The following is an 18,672-nucleotide window of genomic DNA, read 5'->3' on the forward strand; positions in this document are numbered from 1 at the left end:
CATGCTCGTAATTTTGCATCGACGAAGACGTGCAACAAAACAGCTGAGAAGAGCTCTCATGTGTGTCCAACATGCTAACAGCAGGCCTACGGAAGACGGAACGGGTAGGAGATGCAAAATCAAATTATTGTTGGCAAGAAAGCGTTAGCCCACTGCTGCTTACAGCTGTTGTGCGTCACGGAGCTATCCTACATTTCCCATAATGCGCAAAAACTACGGGAGCTTGTCAAATCCAAAAAAGGTAGATTTCTGTAACTGGGTCGGATCGAGGTCGGTCTGCTTTCACACCATAAACGAACCGCACCAGGGTTCGATAGGAACCGCTCCGAGACCACCTCCTCAGCTGGGTCTCGGTCCGCTTGTTTGGTCCGCACTAGAGTTCGAGTGATTGTATTCACACCAGTCAAAAAGGTCCGAACCAAGCAAGAAACGAACTTGAGTTCGTTTTAATCGAACTAAACAAGGCAGGTGTGAATACCCCCTGAATGATTCCAGTTCCGATTCCGATTCATTGTTTCGATTCCGGTTCCTACCGATTCTCGATCCCGATTCTTTTAAGAGGCAGGGTCAAAAAGTTTAGGACACCAGTATTTTAATAAGCTAGCTAACGGTCTTTCTGAATAAAATAGTCTGACCTTCTCCATCAATTTTAACTTTACTATGAATTTCTCACAGGACTGTTTTGAACTACAATATACATATCAAATCTATGAACTTGAATATAAATATTATAATGTAATGAAACCTCATGAAAACACATTTAGGCTACACATGTGTGTATGATGCTGCAGATACTTAAACATGTTGTCTTGCTCCCACTCGGCTAACCTGGTGCAGAATAGCAAATAAACAATAAAAAGCAACTTATGAGGGTAAGGCCTGTTGTCACAAGTTTTGGGCAAGGTCCATTGGCTATATAGTTACAGTTGTGCGAACACTTCCGGTGGATGTTTCTTTGTTGGTGTTCAGCGGTTTCTTCTTCCGGTCAGCGTACTGAGAATCGATACTAGGTATTGAAATTTAAACTTTTGAACGATTCCGGGTATATCGGAAAGCCGGTTCCGGTTCCAATCGATTCTCGATTCTCGATACCCAACCCTAGCGCGGAGGAGTTGAGGAGGAGAAGAGGAGAAGAAGAGGAGAAGAGGAGGAGTTGAGGAGGAGAAGAGGAGAAGAGGAGGAGAAGAGGAGGAGTTGAGGAGGAGAAGAGGAGAAGAGGAGGAGGCGAGGAGGAGAGCGCGCGCCTGACCTTGAGCCTCTGTTTGGTCTCCTCGGAGATGCTGCCCTTGGGCGAGAGCAGCGTGGGCGTGGGGGGCGTCACCGTGATCTCCGGCGGGAACTTGGTCACGGCCGACGGGATGAAGAGCTTTGGCATGTTGGGGGGGATCCGGGAACGGATGCGGCTGGAGTCCCCCTGCTGGGGCTGATCGCCGCACACAAACACGTCCTCTGGAAGAACAGAGGGAGGGGAGGGAGGGAGGGAGAGAGAGGGAGAGAGAGGGAGAGAGAGGTTGAGACAGAGAGCGTTTTGTTGAAATCTGTAACCCCTTCACCCAACCACCAAAACCCAAACCCTGCTAAATCTCTGATCATAAAATCATTTTACAAGACATATCAAAGGTCTCTCCTGATTCAGTACTTAACTGGCCTTTAATCAGACAAACTGACTCTGTATATTATTATATGGACGGAAAGGCATATGGCACGGACAGGGTAACTCAGGGTACACTCAAAACACACACACACACACACACACACACACCTGTGGTGGCTTGTGAGGCGCTGCAGGTGGCTGGCTCGTCGCTGCCCCAAGTGGCCATGTCCTGCGCCTGCGACACAGAGGCCATCTTCATCTGCTGGCACAGGTGCGACTCCTGCTGCCTGTAGGCCAGACCCTCAGGGCCACAGTCCTCTCGCTCCTCTGCTGCGCGCGCACACACACACACACACACACACACACACACACACACACACACACACACACACACACACACACACACACACACACACACACACACACACACACACACACACACACACACACACACACGCCAAAATGTTAAAACAAATTAATGGAAAATAGTGGACAACCAAAACACTGGACATTACAGTAGCAGCAGCAGTAGTACTGTAGCAGCAGTACTAGTAGTGGACATTAGAAAAGAGTCCAAGACATCAACATGGCAACATGCATCATGGGCCTAATACTGTCATTCATCTTCCTGGCCACTAGATGGAGCCACAGGTTCACCTTTTAAACAGTGTTGTCAATGGCACGCTTGGCAGAGGCACTTGTATCTACGTGTACGACATCTGTGTCTACATTAAACACACACATGTCTATACTAAACACACACACATACACACAGCACTTACGCTGGGCTATCTAACCGATAATGCAGTACTGTATAATGTGTGTGTGTGTGTGTGTGTGTGTGTTTGTGTGTAATTTGTGTTAGTAAATAAACCTGTGTATGAGGCTACAGGTTTGGAGTAATTACCCCCCGCCCCCCGTTCTCTCGCTCACACACACACACACACACACACACACACACACACACATACAGTCACCTGAGCAGGCAGGCAGCCAGCCAAATAGTCTAATTAAAGGCCTGGATAATCACCACTGTGTGAAGGAGCATCAGATTATCTAATGAAGCGGCACACACACTGTGTGAATGTGAATGACAGTGAATGAAAAATGTGTGTGTGTGTGTGTGTGTGTGCCTCTGATTGTAGCTCTGCAAAGTGACATTATTGTGCCCATGGGTGTGATGGTGCTACAGAGAGGGAGAGATGGCAGTGTGTCTACAGGTGACTATTACATAATGCTCCCTCGCTGACTGACACGCGCACACGCGCACACACACACACACACACACACACACACACACACACACACCCTTGAGTATCCAGATATTAACTACACACTCGGTACTCTCCAAAAGGCTAAAGGGAGAGGAGAGCCCAGGAGAGGCGGGCGGGCGGAGGGCTGCCATGTCGCACGCACACACACACACACACACAGGCTGGTGGGGAGAGCGCATCTCCAGGCTGCTCAACCCCACGGCTGCTGTTGGCCTCTAAAGGCACTGATGACAAACGGACTAATCCACTGCCCCCGCCACACCACACCACACCACACACCCCCTCCCTCACTACCCCCGGCCCACACACACACACACACACACACACACACACGCACACAGACACACGCACACCACTCTGTTCTAAACCTCTCTATCCAGGTTGCCTGGGCAACCGTTGGTAGAATTCAGCAGAGTGTCCGGATGCAGAGAGCGGAGGGAGAGTACCTCAACCCCACACCTTATTCTCTTCATCAATACCTCCGTGTGTGTGTGTGTGTGTGTGTGTGGAGAGCAAGGCCATACTCTAGGAATGGATGATGTGTGGGTAAATAGAGAGATGTGAGGTACCACTAAATACATGCGGTCCTATTTTGAACAGCATCGCACAGCCTATTTGAACAATGTTACATTTCCAATGAGCAATTTCACAGCAACCAAACAACCACTGTTTCTCAAGGTGCAACTGTAGATTTACTCTGGCTAACGCTGCAGACTGCAATCTGCATCAAGCTACATGGCATGCCTTCAATAACTGTAAAGATACAGCCTATAAAGATCTATAGAGATCTAACACCTTCACTTGTAACACTTTCAATATTATGTAAGATGCAAATGAGAGCACAGCTCTACCAGGAGAATAGGAGGAGAATTATGATGTCAAACAGCTCCCCCTGCTGGTCAATCCACAACGCTCGCCCAACTCTCCACAGACACAAGTGTATGCTCCGTCCTCAAGACAAGGCAGCAGTGAGGGGTTCAAGTGTAACACTAGCAAGCTCACTCCCCCACTCATGTCACTTAGAGCCCCAATACAGCTTCTCCAGCCCTCCACTCGCTCCATCACAAGAGCCAGGAAGTGCATCACTACACCACTGGATGACCATAGAAGATACAGTATATACTGTAGAGAGCACAGCATATGGAAAGAGCCAACCGTACTGTTAGCACAAATCAATTCTATACATGTGTCCATTACACACGTGCATTCGAGAGCACGTTTTGTTCCTGATGGAAGCTCTTGTTTTGGTCCCCTGCTCCCCTCCCCTCCCTCCCCTCCCCTCCTCTCCTCTCCTCTCTTCTCCTCTCCTCTCCTCTCCTCTCCTCTCCTCCCCCCCCCTCCTCCTCCTCTCCTCTCCTCTCCTCTCCTCCCCCCCTCCTCTCCCTCCCTCCCCCCCCCCCCCCCTCCTCTCCTCTCCTCTCCTCTCCTCTCCCCTCCTCTCCTCTCCTCTCTTCTCCACTCACCTGCGTGGGGGTGGAAGCTGGCGGCCATGTCTGCCACCGTGGGGTTGGCGCTGGCGCTGGGCTTCCTGGGTGGCGCCCCCCTGCTGCGGAGGAGGAGGAGGAGGCTGGTCCTGGGTGGCTGGAGGCGGCGGGGCAGTAGAGTGGCGGCGTGGTGGGATGCGAGTGGGGGTGCGGGTGAGAGTGGCACAGCCTGGGCACTTTGCCCTGCCTGGCGTCCGTGGGCAGGCCGTCGTGGCCCGGCCAGCGCGGGGGTGGTGTGTGTGTGTGTGGGGGTGGGCGTGTGAGGGCTGTGCAGCGGACCGCTGGGGAAGGTGCTGGGGAAGAAGATGTCGCGCTGCTCCTTACTGAACTTGGGGTGACCGGGGTGTCAACGGAACTCTGAGAGAGGGAGAGAGGGAAGGAGGGAGGGAGAGAGGGAGAGGGAGAGAGAGAGAGGGAGAGAGAGAGGGGAAGAGAGTGTTGAATCAAAAGGCATCTTACAGATTTATTTACCTTAACACTGACGCTTATGGCATGACACACACACTTGTCGAGAACACCCTTCTGTGCGATCATAACCCATAGGTGCTTAACCTGCCCAGTGCGTCAGTGAGCAGTAGGGACAGTCATCAGGAGAGTGCGTCAGTGAAACGCACGGCCGCGCACACACACACACACACACGCGCGCGCATGCACTGCTGCCCACCATCCTTAGTGAGGCCAAGCCAATACGGGTGGAGCTAACTTACTCCAGTGTGGGGTTCTCTATACAGCCTGTCACTTCCATTCACTTTGTGTACGTGTGTACATGTGTGTGTGTGTGTGTATGTATGTGTGTGTGTGTGTGTGTGTGTGTGTGTGTGTGTGTGTGTGTGTGTGTGTGTGTGTGTGTGTGTGTGTGTGTGTGTGTGGGGAGGAACACTCAGGACCACTAGAGCCTTACAAACAAACAGGCAGCAACAGCCGCTGCCATGGTAACTAGGCAGGGCAAAGCTGGAGCCCAAGGAGACTCAACGATGGACGCTTCTATTCCGTTTATTCTCTCTCTCTCTCTCTCTCTCTCTCTCTCTCTCTCTCTCCCTCCATCCCTCTCCCCCCTCCTCACCTCCCCCCTCTCTCTGCAGGGGGGAAGGGCAGAGGTACTGATGTCTCTTTTACGGCTTTTTAGCAGGAATTATATCAGGCAGTCCACACCATTACTGAGCTGTAATGACAACCCAGCAACCAGCACAATGCCAAAAGTAGGAGGTTGGCACTGGAAGACGAGAGGCCCGAGCTATACAAATCGCCTGCAGAAAGAGTCAGTGTGCGCCGAGTTTCTGTACAGTTCTGATTCAGAAAATGACAAGGCGGATTTCCATTTCATTCTTTCCAAAATAAAACCACACAATAACAAGTTTGTAAGAGCTGTTGAGAGAAGATTCCCCTTAACATGTTTCGGCTTCCCTTCACAAAGGGCATTTCAGAGGCAGGATCAACTTGCAAAGCGCAACTTTAATCTGAGAGTTCACATGCCGGGATGCATTTCTCCGAACAAATTTTGCATCAGCCGGATATCCGACCTCTACGAGTCGAGGTAGCTGGTTAGTCATTTCCCTGTTCTGTTTCTCAAACGTAACGAGCAGAACTACCATGAAGAGTAAGTAACCGCCATGAAAAGGCAGAAATGAAATGAAAACTCTCACTAATCATTCAACGTATACATTTTGAGAGTGATTCACGAATATGACTAACGTTTCCAAGCAACAACATAACTATCTGTCCCATCTTTTTTTCCAGAAAACACATTACTGTAAAACACAGATAAGCTTACTTATCTATAAAAAAACAGACCATTGCATTTTAGCACACATCTATGACAGAAACAGCTTAAGCTGATGAAAATCTATCCAACCAAGAACACAACACCATGAATGCAACGTTTTACCCAACTTTGATTCCTAAAAGATTATATTATATATTATATTTTTAACATATATATAAAATCAGAGGGGCTGGTGGAAAGAACACTGTGTGGAAAAGACAAGGACATACTGTACATAGTGGGTGACCTGCTGCCCACTAAACAAACAACCATTTTAAGGAGCGTCTATCCATCGTTGGGAAAAAAATAAAAACATTACAAAGCTATAAACTGGTCATTACAAAGCAAGATAACAAACTGGTCATCACAAAGCTACACAACATCAACTGGTCATTGCAAAGCTACACAACATCAACTGGTCATTGCAAAGCTACACAACATCAACTGGTCGTTGCAAAGCTACACAACATAAACTGGTCGTTGCAAAGCTACACAACATAAACTGGTCATTGCAAAGCTACACAACATAAACTGGTCATTGCAAAGCTACACAACATAAACTGGTCGTTGCAAAGCTACACAACATAAACTGGTCATTTGCAAAGCTAAAGAACATAAACTGGTCATTATGTCTACATCGGTCAACACCTCACCTCCATCCATTTAACAGAACTAAAGACTGGACGTCACAGCTACGCAATCATTGGTGCAATTACACAAGAGTCTTTCCTGCCAGCAAGGCTAAAAACAAACTCCCACTGAGAGAGGTGAGGTGCACAGTAAAAGCCAACACAGGCTCCATATTGATACTGACTAGGACGCAAGCACAGCTCCATATTGATACTGACTAGGACGCAAGCACAGCTCCATATCGATACTGACTATTGACTAGGACGCAAGCACAGCTCCATATTGATACTGACTAGGACGCAAGCACAGGCTCCATATTGATACTGACTAGGACGCAAGCACAGGCTCCATATTGATACTGACTAGGACGCAAGCACAGGCTCCATATTGATACTGACTAGGACGCAAGCACAGGTCCATATTGATACTGACTAGGACGCAAGCACAGCTCCATATTGATCCTAACTAGGACGCAAGCACAGCTCCATATCGATACTGACTAGGACGCAAGCACAGGCTCCTTATTGACAGTCCTTGACAGTAAAGGTGCATGAGCCACCAGAGGGGGATGAAATGAGAAGTGGCATGTTGAGCCCAAAGCCTGATATGCCTTCAAAGTCAGCAAGCAGACAAAAGTTTGTGGCTTGTCATTTTCTTTAGTTTACAGTCAACGATTAATCATTTCCACACAAATTCAGATATAAGAAAAAGAGAAAATCCCCAGGAAGGTTTCCCTCGGTCATATTTGACCACACTTCAGGCTTTATGCTCAACGTCCCACTAATCTCACTTCCCAGTTCACCCCCGAGACAGAGGGCACTATGGGTGAAGCATTACGAGGGCCGCCAAGAAGCCGCCCGGTGCGTGGCGAGGCCATACCTGAGAGTGCAGGGGTCACTCGGGATGCCTCTCCTCTCCTCTCCTGTGTGCCCGACGTACGCTGGTGGTGGTAGCGGTTGGCACGCACAAACGGAACGCACAAAAATCTGCCTCACAGCTTCACGCTCCAGAACAATAACGCTTCCACAATTACTGAGATGAGAGGTATTAACGGGAGCTTAACGGGGCGGCGCGTGTCATCTTCTGTTCTGATTAACGTCAGGGTGAGGGGGGGGAAAAACGCTGAAACATTGGTGGTGAATTATACAAATAACAGATGAGTCTGGTGTCTGTTGACTGGTGTCTGTATACATTGTCCCTTACTTTTACCGGAACAGTGGCTATTCTGTGATGCTGTTAGAGTTCTGAGATCTGAGCACCTGATCCGTGCACCTTTGACTCTCAGAGAACCAGCCAGTGTTGGGGAGTAACGGAATACATGTACCGGCGTTACGTATTTAGAATACAAATTATGAGTAACTGTATTCCGTTACAGTTACAACTTAAACAGTTGGTATTTAGAATACAGTTACATTGTTGAAATCAATGGATTACATGAGGATACTTCACTGTTTCGAAGTTTATTCACTCTCTAAATAAATTAAGGCAACTCCATGCATTTCCCGGAAAGAAATCTAGATGAAATTGTTTCCATGTTTAAATCCAAGCCCCGTCGTCTTGCGCTAGCCAATTGCACCCGTCAGAACGCAGCCAGCGCGCATTATGGACGCGCTATCGGAGATAACTGACAGCAAATTTGGAGTAAAGTAAGTAAGTGTTAGTAACTCCTACTCACCGACCGTTGTTCTTGATGTCTGTTCAAAAGATATTTCCCAAGTAGGCCTATTAATTGCTTACTTCGGCCAATCGGTTATAGCCTACAGTCTAGCTATCAATAAACATGGTTACGTGTTGATTTAGACCTACGATGAAACCCATTTTAATAGGCACTGCATTCATTCTGAGGTTTTCATTCCAACTTAAAATAGCTTATGGGTTATTTATTTGTAAGTAGATCTAGGCTATATCTAAGTTTTTTAATAAATTATGGTGCAGCCTATGAAAGTGTATTATTCTTGCGAGTAGCATAGCCTATTTTAACGTGCGGTTTTTGATTGTCATTTAGCGATCACGTTCATTTTTGAGAGCACGGTTATGTAGTAGGCTATAGTGTTTACATTTCCAGGTAGCCTAATTTGCGTCCCACCGGTCATATATCTGCACCCCTCATTTTTACTGAGTTGATGCCACCTAAAATCTCACACACCTTATCATTTCTGGCTATTACGTCCCTGTTCCAACTTGAAGAAGCATCTTCTATTACTACTATAAAACTTTTATAGTTTTATAGTTTTATCAGGTGACTTAGTTGAATTCATATTCTCATACAGTATGTGGGCCGCATTCAGCCATTTGGAACAGAAGAACACACCACAATAGGCCTAAACTGGATTTGATGGGCGCATTCCTACACTAATAAAATGCAATTCAATGCGGAAGTATTCCAAGTATTCAGAATACGTTACTCAGATTGAGTAACGTAACGGAATACGTTACAAATTACCTTTTTGGGCATGTATTTTGTATTCTGTAACGGAATACGTTTTGAAAGTATCCTTCCCAACACTGGAACCAGCATCATTTCTGATAACTGCACAGATGAATTCCACGCTTTCAGCTCACTTAACGGTCATCAATAAGTAAGCACCACCATAAAAGCATGCAGCTGTCCATTACCATTCAGGCCTCTTGAGTAAAAATGTGTCTAGAATATGTTTGTTTAATAAACATGCCATTATGTCCGTGTACCAATGCCAATGCTATTGGGTTAGTGCATATGCTTTTCAGTGAAATACCAGATGTCTGTGATGGCCCACTGACCCCAGCTGAAACTGGGTCCTCTGTAGACCAATCCGTGAGATGCATATGAAAGGTACAGTAACAACGCTCCACATATTAAAGATACAGTCCTTCAGAATGAGCCTAACTTTAATCCAATCAACATTTACATTCCACAGCCTTTTGCCAGATGTTTACCCTCTAAGAGTGAGGTTGCTACTGAACTATGCAAGAGGTGACCTGAGGCTGAGAATGCATTTTTGTAATAATGACGCGCACTGTAGTGTACAGTGATATGACAGTATCTTGGTATCCCAGGTGTGTACTCGGCTACTATGTACCGTAATTATCCGACTATTAGCCTCGGCTTATACATTGATTTTGCTAAATTTCTTCCGCTTTGAGGTTAATACAGGGGGGGCAGTTAATATGGTGTTAATATGATTTTGTTTCTTTTAACTTGCGTAAAACACTATGCGGCTTATACACAATGCGGCTTATATGCGGGAAATTACTGTAGATGTGGAGGTGAGCATCTGCCTGTGTGATCAGAGGGGCAGCCGTGGCCTACTGGTTAGGGCTTCGGGCTTGTAACCGGAGGGTTGCCGAATCGATCCCCAACCAGTCCACGGCTGAAATGCCCTTGAGCAAGGCACCTAACCCCTCACTGCTCCCCGAGCACTGCTGGTTGGGCAGGCAGCTCACTGCTCTGGGTTAGTGTGTGTTTCACCTCACTGTGTGTTCACTGTGTGCTGTGTGTGTTCACTAATTCGGTTAAATTGGGTTAATTGCAGAGAAACGAATTTCCCTCACGGGATCAAAAAAGTATATATACTATTCTATTCTATTCTATCAGGTGGACCCAAGTGATCACTGACCAGACACCATGGGAGTGCAGCAGACGGTGCTGGCGGGCCACGTGAAGCGGCTCAGTGGACACAGTCCAGAGAGTAGTCAAAATAGAATAGAATAGAATATATACTTTTTTGATCCCGTGAGGGAAATTCAGTTCTCTGCATTTAACCCAATTTAACCGAATTAGTGAACACACAGCACACAGTGAACACACAGTGAGGTGAATCACACAACCCAGAGCAGTGAGCTGCCTGCCCAACCAGCGGCGCTCGGGGAGCAGTGAGGGGTTAGGTGCCTTGCTCAAGGGCACTTCAGCCGTGGTGGACTGGTCGGGGATCGAACCGGCAACCCTCCGGTTACAAGCCCGATGCGCTAACCAGTACACCACGGCTAGTCAAGAGAGAGAGAACACTCCAGGGACGCTCTTAATGAAAAAGCCCTTATTACAAAAAATGGTACTAGAAAATAGCTGAAATGTGTATGAGGGCGTTTCCACATAGCAGCCATTTGGTTTTTCCTGTTCTTTCAACTCTCATGTTGTTTCCCTCTAATGAAATAAAGGCTTCTCGTGAAGAGTGCCATGTCATTTGTTTTTTTCCTGTTCTTTCAACTCTCATGTTGTTTCTCTCTAATGAAACCAACTGATAAATAACTCTAGGTTTTGTGCTGTAGGATACTGATACTAGTCACACCCCAGTGGAAACACAGCTATGGTTGTCTTTTAGAAGACAAAGCAAAGTGGAAAGGCACCACTTTGACTGGGTTCATCTCAGTCTCAGATGTGAGAGGCACCCTCTTGCAAGCGGGCCGACAGCAGACAGGCTGTCTCACCTTCGGAGGGGGATTTGGTGAGAGCGGCTTTTCCCGTGAGCTGGCCGAAGCTGCTGTCAAAACCACCGGCGGCCCACGCTTCCTCAGCTCAACCTCAACTCTTTTTCCATTTAGACCCGAGCTAAGCACACACACACACACACACACACACACGCACACACCAGCTTTCTCTCAACCCTGCCACACACACACACATATATTAATCACGTGCACAAACTGAAAGAAGAAAGAGAAAACTACACACACAAACAGAGACACTCAGTCCTTTTAAGAAGATTCACACACTGACGCACATATGCAGGCACTAGGTACTAGACAGGCACTAGACAAACGCACATATACGCACATCACACACGTCACAGAAGTGCACATGTATGCAGAAAATAGACTCCCCGCACGTATGCAAAACACAAGTGAACGCAAACGTAGACAAGTACAGGCCACCTGTGTGTAGTGATGCAATCCTCCCACCTCACACACAGGCACAGAGTCTACCCGAGCTTCAGTGTGCAAGCACACGCATGCGGAACACACATACACACACACACACACACACACACACACTCGGCTGAAATTCTCACTAAAACAAAATGCCTGGAGGCGTCTGCATTTCAAAGGCTACCAGGCTACCAGCCTGCATCATTTATGAAGCATTATCATTAAAAAGTGTATAAGGCCAATACTCTCTGAACTGATACTGCATTTCTGTGGTGGGCTGCACAGAGGATCTCAAGAAGCAATACATGTCTCCCAGTGCAGAGAAAAAGGAAAAAGGTAGAGGGAGAAACAGAGGGCCGACACCACCCCCACCCCCACCCCCCACCCCCACCCCCGGCTCCTTGGAGGTTATTTTCAAAGTGTGCGATGAGAGGAGAAAATCTTCAAAGGAGCTCGCGCTTCTCCAGTCCCAACCTCCAACCCAGCACCCACCCACGGCCTGCACTGTGCTGATGGAGGAGAGGGCACGCTCATGCTCTGGACACCCCGGAAGATGGGGAGAGAGAGGGAGGAGGGAGGAGGGAGGAGGGAGGGAGAGAGAGAGAGGGGGGAGAGAGAGAGAGAGAAATGCACATCACGTGCTCTTTCTTCCCACTCATGAGCTGCAATGTTAGGGAGGACACTCTGTGTGTGTGTGTGTGTGTGTGTGTGTGTGTGTGTGTGTGTGTGTGTGTGTGTGAGTGTGTGTGAGTGAGTGTACAGTAGGCTTTTGGTGAGAGCAGGAGCGTTCGGGCAGGTTGTACCCTTGCCACCCCACGGTGGCAGCGCATGCCAGAATCGACAGGCCTGCCCTGCGGCACGCTTCGCACTCTGCCACCCACCTGCTCGTCCACGTGCCCACGCCTACGCTTACGCCCACGCCACGCCACGCCAAGCCTCTACGCCCACCTGCACACCAGCCTGCCAGCACGCAGGTAGCGAAGGCAAAGTCCTCACGCCAACACAAAGGGAAACGGCTCCCTGTGGGAAGCTGAGGGAAAATCCCGGCCCAAAAACATAACAACATTTCCTCTCTTCAAACGCTGGCGCTTGCGTTCAGCCGTGACTCACGCGGATGCTCTGACGCCTGCTCACATCTTTACCTGCTGACATCCACACGCAGAGGCAAACAAAACGAATCAAGAGAGAATGGCTCTCCTTCACATACGGGATAACATGGCTATACTTGCCTATGTAGGGACGAGCCATGTAGCGTATGTAGCGTATGTATCATGTACTGTATGTTCTTTGTCTTATGTCTATGTCTGCGTCTCAGGCTTCCTGTTTTTGTGTGGTGTTGTCTTGTCTGTTGTGGAGCACACCGCAGCAAATCCCAAACAACTTCTGTTGTATGGCAAATAAAGTATTGAATCTTGACTGAGGGAGGGATGAGTGGATAGACGGATGAACAAATGAATGAATGAATGTATGAGTGGATAGATAGACGGATGAACAGATGAATGAATGAATGAGTGGATAGATAGATGGATGAACAGATGAATGAATGAGTGGATAGATAGACGGATGAGCAGATGAATGAATGAATGAGTGGATAGATAGATGGATGAACAGATGAATGAATGTATGAGTGAATAGATAGACGGATGAACAGATGAATGAATGTGTGAGTGGATAGATAGACGGATGAACAGATGAATGAATGAATGAGTGGATAGATAGACAGATGAACAGATGAATGAATGAATAGATAGATGGATGGATGAATAGATGAATATCTGGCGGATCAGACAGGCGGATGTGGGAATAAGAAAGCCCATAGAAGTGAATGGCAGATGGAAACAGGCGAGTGAGCGTGCGTGGAGGACGCGGCGTCGAGTCGAGGAGAGAGAAAAGAACAACGGCGCGCCCCCAGCGTGAGTGCTGAGCGTGTTAGCGAAGCTGTGAGGAACAGATGGAGCAGGGGTGCTTCAAAAGCACAGAGCCCAGCCAACTGTCCCCCCACGGGCCGCCCAGAGCCCGGCCAAGTGTCCCCCCACGGGCCGCCCAGAGCCCGCTCCTCTGCAGCCACAGGACCGACTGCAGAAACCAAACGCAGAGTCCACACAGATGCTCACTCTCAGACGCTTCGCTAGGGTGGAAGGCAAGGTGTCCACTGTCCAGCCATTATGACTTGCCCTGATGAAGGCTATCATACCTGCGTGTTATTACGTGGCAATGTAGGCATGTTTCGAAGGAATAGCCCTGTGAGATGAGAGGCTTTTTAAACATATAACACTCGAGCCACAGACGCTCAGAGAGATGCAGACGCAGCACTGTGAAACGGCACGCTGAGCAGAGTGATCAGAGAACTTGCCCCTCATCAGGAGATAAGGATGCATTCTATTGCATCTTTGGAAAAGGATGACAAAAACCCTCCAATTTATGCACATCCACAGGACGAAGGATGCAGACAGACACACACACACACACCCCGCCCATCCACACACACCCCACCCACAAACACTTTCCTGATTATTGAGAAGAGACTACTGTCAGCAAGTGTCCATAAATTCAAACAAATGACTGCTCTTGGGAGACATAACCTGTCCGGGTGCACAGACAGATGAGCTCACTGGCTTGGGTTAATTGGAGGCCGTTGTATTTGCACTGTGTTGACAACAAGTGTGTGTGTGTGTGTGTGTGTGTGTGTGTGTGTGTGTGTGTGTGTGTGTGTGTGAGAGTGAGTGTCTGTCGGTCTGTCTCTTGATTAAATCACCGCAGTGGAGCATTGACAGGTCAGGGGGTGAGGCACCCAGAGAGAGAGAGAGAGAGAGAGAGAGAGAGAGAGAGAGAGAGAGAGGGAGGGAGGGAGGGAGGGAGGGAGGGAGAGAGAGAGAGAGAGAGAGAGGGGGGGGGGGGGGGGGAGAGGGAGAGGGAGAAAGGGAGAGAGAGAGAGGGAGAGAGAGAGCATGAGAGAGTGGAGTGGAGATGAGCAGCCTCTGGAGGATGTGTGCGGTGCTAGATGGAGACAGATGGGGTGGCGGCCTGGCTACTGGTGGCAGAGGAGAGGAGAGGAGAGGAGAGTGGAGCAGAGTAGAGGAGAGGAGAGGAGAGGAGAGGAGAGGAGAGGAGAGGAGAGTGGAGCAGAGGAGAGGAGAGGAGAGGAGAGGAGAGGAGAGGAGAGTGGAGCAGAGGAGAGGAGAGGAGAGGAGAGGAGAGGAGAGGAGAGGAGAGGAGAGAGCAGAGCAGAGCAGAGAATAATGGCTGCTGGATGGAGCGCGCTCATTAGGCTGGAGAGGGATGGGGTCAGGGAGAGGCCATTACCTGGACATCACACCACATGACGCACTGCTGGGGCTCCAACATTAAAACACACTCAGGTGTCAGTGAAGATCCCTGCAGATGTGTGTGTGCGTAAGCTCCTGCAGGTGTGAGTGTGTGTGTGTGTGTGTGTGTGTGTGTGTGTGTACGTAGATCCCTGCAGGTGTGTACATTTGTGTGTGTGAGAGTGAGTGAGTGAGAGTGACAGAAAATGTGTGTGAGTGTGTGTGTGAGAGAGATGTGTTAATAAATGCATGTCTTACCTGTCTTTGTGCAGATGCAGCCATCTGGATCTGGCAGAACTTCACAGCCTGGTCCAGAGCCACATCCTCATCCACCTATCAGTGGAGAAGACCAGCAAGGAGTTAAGAACATCATTCACTACTCAGTTTGGCAGCCCACTAAAGTCTTTTTCCAAAGCTGTCCAACATGAACAGTCTAAAGCAGTGCTGGGGGACTTGAGTCCGATTTGCCTGAGATGTGATGCTTACCATGAACATATATTTCATAAGAATCTAACAGAATACTGTGATGCTCACCATGAACATATATTTCATAAGAATCTAACAGAATACAATTCTATTTGTTAGCTTGTCGTGTCATGGAGAGGACAGACATCCGCATCTCACTGCCTCGTCACTGGAGTGCCTCAAGGCTCAGTACCTGGGCTCCCCCTCTTTGGATAATTGGGCCCAGCGAGGTGTACATGGCACTCACAAGCTCTCAAAATTTCTATGCCAATATACCCAATGAAAGCCACAAGTAGTAGCCTCTGGAGGGACATGCAGGAGCATTAAAGACTCCAACACTCAACACCCACATGAGCCAGTGAACACCCACATGAGCCAGTGAACTGTCAATAACAATAACATAAGTGCAATATCTACAAGTACAATAACATTCAAATTGTGTAATAGACTGCATTCCTCTATTTTTTTATTTGTATTATGTATTTATTATATCACATTTTTTTGCTGTGTTTTATTGTTTTGTAGCAAACCCAATCTGGATGTACAGACTGGATGTACAACCAGAATCTACAGTACAGTTGCCTCAGGACTGAACATTGCCAACAACTTGCCACTGTATAAGGAAGGTATTCATTAGCCAGCCAGCTGAGAGTCTGATTTGCCTGCCCTCTCCAGCCCACTAATTGCTCCTCCTGGAGATCGGGGAGCACTTGGGAGTCCCAAGGAGCAGCCGGTAGTTTCTGGAAGCCTCAGAAAACACGGTCTAATTTTGGCCTCGTTTTGGAACACAGTAATAGGCAGGAAATGTCAGTGGCAATCATCACTGATCAGATGACCCAAGAAAATGCAAATAAGCAAACTCATATTTCACCTAGTTTAATGAAAGCCTATGTGACATATATCCATTAGGGGTCAGTATATTTTATATGAGTCCCCCCCATATACAGATTTTTGCTCTGGATTTTGACTGATTTTGATTGCAATATATTTGGAGAGAAGCTTTTTCGGAGACATTGAACAAGCTAGCTATCAAACTATGAATGCCTGCTTGTACAAAATCATAACATGCTCAGCAGCCAATTGAAAGTAAACAGCTCTCTCTACTTTATAGGTACCACAGCAGACCCAGAAGCACTGCAAGGTTCAACTGTTTGCTAGGTTTTGCAACTGTTAACTGGTCCATCTCTCTGCATCTGCTGTGCTCCAAGATGGGGGAAGGAAGGTTGTCAGAATCGATCCCAATCTCACATATTCAGACAATTGCATTTGGCTAAGTGCAAACCTAATCTGCAGAAGAAGCAGCCAACTGGTGAACTGGACCTCAGGCTGCCATGAGTGCCACGGGTCTTAGTGCTGATCTGGCGTCAGCAGCATCCACTAAAGGTGAGGGCGTCTGAGGACTGTTGCTGAGTGAGAACTGTAAAACCGCACTGTCTGCGCACAGAGTGCAAACACAAAAGACACGGAAACGCATGCACAACCCCCCCCCCCCCCCCCCCCCCCACCAAGCTTTCTTCAGATGTTCTGAGTAAGTGGGGTCTAATTTTAGAAAGCAAGAAAGGCAGGAAATCACTGGTGCTTCATGTAGCAATGCCTGTCGTTAAAGGCCAAAGAAATGCGGAAAAAAAAGAAGAAGAAAAAAAAAAACATTTCACTACCATTGCCAATTATCCTCCCCCCACTAATAGCACCTTCAGTGGCAAGTTCGGGGGTTTCTATTTTCCCTTTCCTCTCGCCTTCAAATAAATAAATAGCATGACGCCTATTGTGGGTTAGAGAGGAAAAAAGCGGAAGAACAACCACCATGGCAGGGTGCTTCTTGCCAAAGCCTTTCATCAGATGGTGTAGCCTATAATCAATGTGTTCTGCTACACAAAGCCAAATATGTTATGACGAGGGAAGCCGAGAGAGAAGTCACATGCTGCCTAATGGTGGGGACACAGCGCTGCTTTTAAGGGATTAAAAACGGAGAAGATGCCTGCCTGGGCTTGCTCGGGCCGAGAGGGAGAAAATGAAACGGATAAACCCCGACTGAAATCAAAGTTTCGGTGTCGGTGGGGGAGACAGTTGAGCCGTCACATTTGCAGGTGTTGTAAACCAGTTCTGTGGCCCAGTCTGAGACGTCTGAGACGTGTGTGACATGTCAGACTAGACAACAGTCGAGACTGAAGGTGCAGTTGTTGGACATGTTTGGGATGCTTGAAATTGCTACAGTAGCTCAACGAAGGGATCAGCGCTCCCGTGGAACTATCAGCAACTCAATCTTCAACTTTTCAACACAAGAACATCCACAACAAAGAAGCGCCCGAGACAGTGAATCATTTGTACACAGTTGGGGAAATTATTGTTTAGCTTAACTTCAAGTTAACAGACATCACTCTTTTTTTTTTTTAAAGGTGCATCCTTAAACCTTGACAAAAGGTGGTTAATATCTGGGCTCAGAATCCAAACAAATACATCCTGTGTTCATGTAGCAATGATGTTTGTTGACTGGCAAGAATAAGATTCATTTAAAGTCATATTGCTTCCCCATTACAGAACTAGGAATGTGCAGAAACAGAGTCTTCTTTGAGCACACCCACTGGACGGCTACTGTAATGTGACAACAGCGCTGAATTCAGTAGATGATGAATTACAAACAAGGACTACGTTGTGTCTACATGGACGGCATCATGGTCTGCTGTATGTGGTATTACAGCCTCTGTGTGTCCTTTACAGGCACCAAAACACAGGAACATCTTGGCAGGACGCCTTAGCAGTAAGTATGTCAACACCAGGCCACAGGAAGTTTGGCCCACCGTTGACATGGTAGTCATATGAAAAGCCAAACAGCAAAGAGATATAAATAGGCCGGTTTTACGGCAGGGAGCCCCTGAGCACACTGGACTTCCCCTGCTGATCACATGCTGGTGGCCTCACAGAGCAGCCATGTTTCACTGCACACAGCTGCTGGGGAGGATTTCCTCTTTCTGGGCTCACTGGAATACTGGCATCCCTTGATTGGTTCTGTGGTTTCTGCCAAAGCCCAGCTCCCAAGTCAAACGGAGAGTTGCTAGACTGCCCCGGCCACTAGGAGCGTCTAGATTTAGACCAATCACGTGTATAGAGTCGGTGGGCGGGCTTAACATAATGATGACTGACATGCGACCAGAAGTTGCAACCGTTACGCATCCTGCTACTTGAAAACAAGAAGATGATTTGTTTAGCGCTATCCTGCTCAGGCTAGGTATCCCTTCCATTACAGCCAACATCTAATAAACCACCCTGATTATCAACCAACTGCCTTAACAGATAAACTGCCCTAACAACTAGACCC

General features: G+C 47.9%; 1 protein-coding gene across 1 annotated transcript in view; it reads right to left on the reverse strand.

The window, feature by feature from the left end:
* Positions 1-18,672, reverse strand: part of cabin1 (calcineurin binding protein 1) — a 64,910-nt gene that overhangs the window by 3,657 nt on the left and 42,581 nt on the right. Inside the window, 5 exon segments of the mRNA XM_062543830.1 lie at positions 1,250-1,449; positions 1,763-1,924; positions 4,332-4,679; positions 4,682-4,709; positions 15,150-15,224. Of these exon segments, the coding sequence (XP_062399814.1) occupies positions 1,250-1,449; positions 1,763-1,924; positions 4,332-4,679; positions 4,682-4,709; positions 15,150-15,224 (813 nt within the window).

This window comes from Sardina pilchardus, chromosome 8 (assembly GCF_963854185.1).
Source record: "Sardina pilchardus chromosome 8, fSarPil1.1, whole genome shotgun sequence".
NCBI lineage: Eukaryota > Metazoa > Chordata > Actinopteri > Clupeiformes > Clupeidae > Sardina > Sardina pilchardus.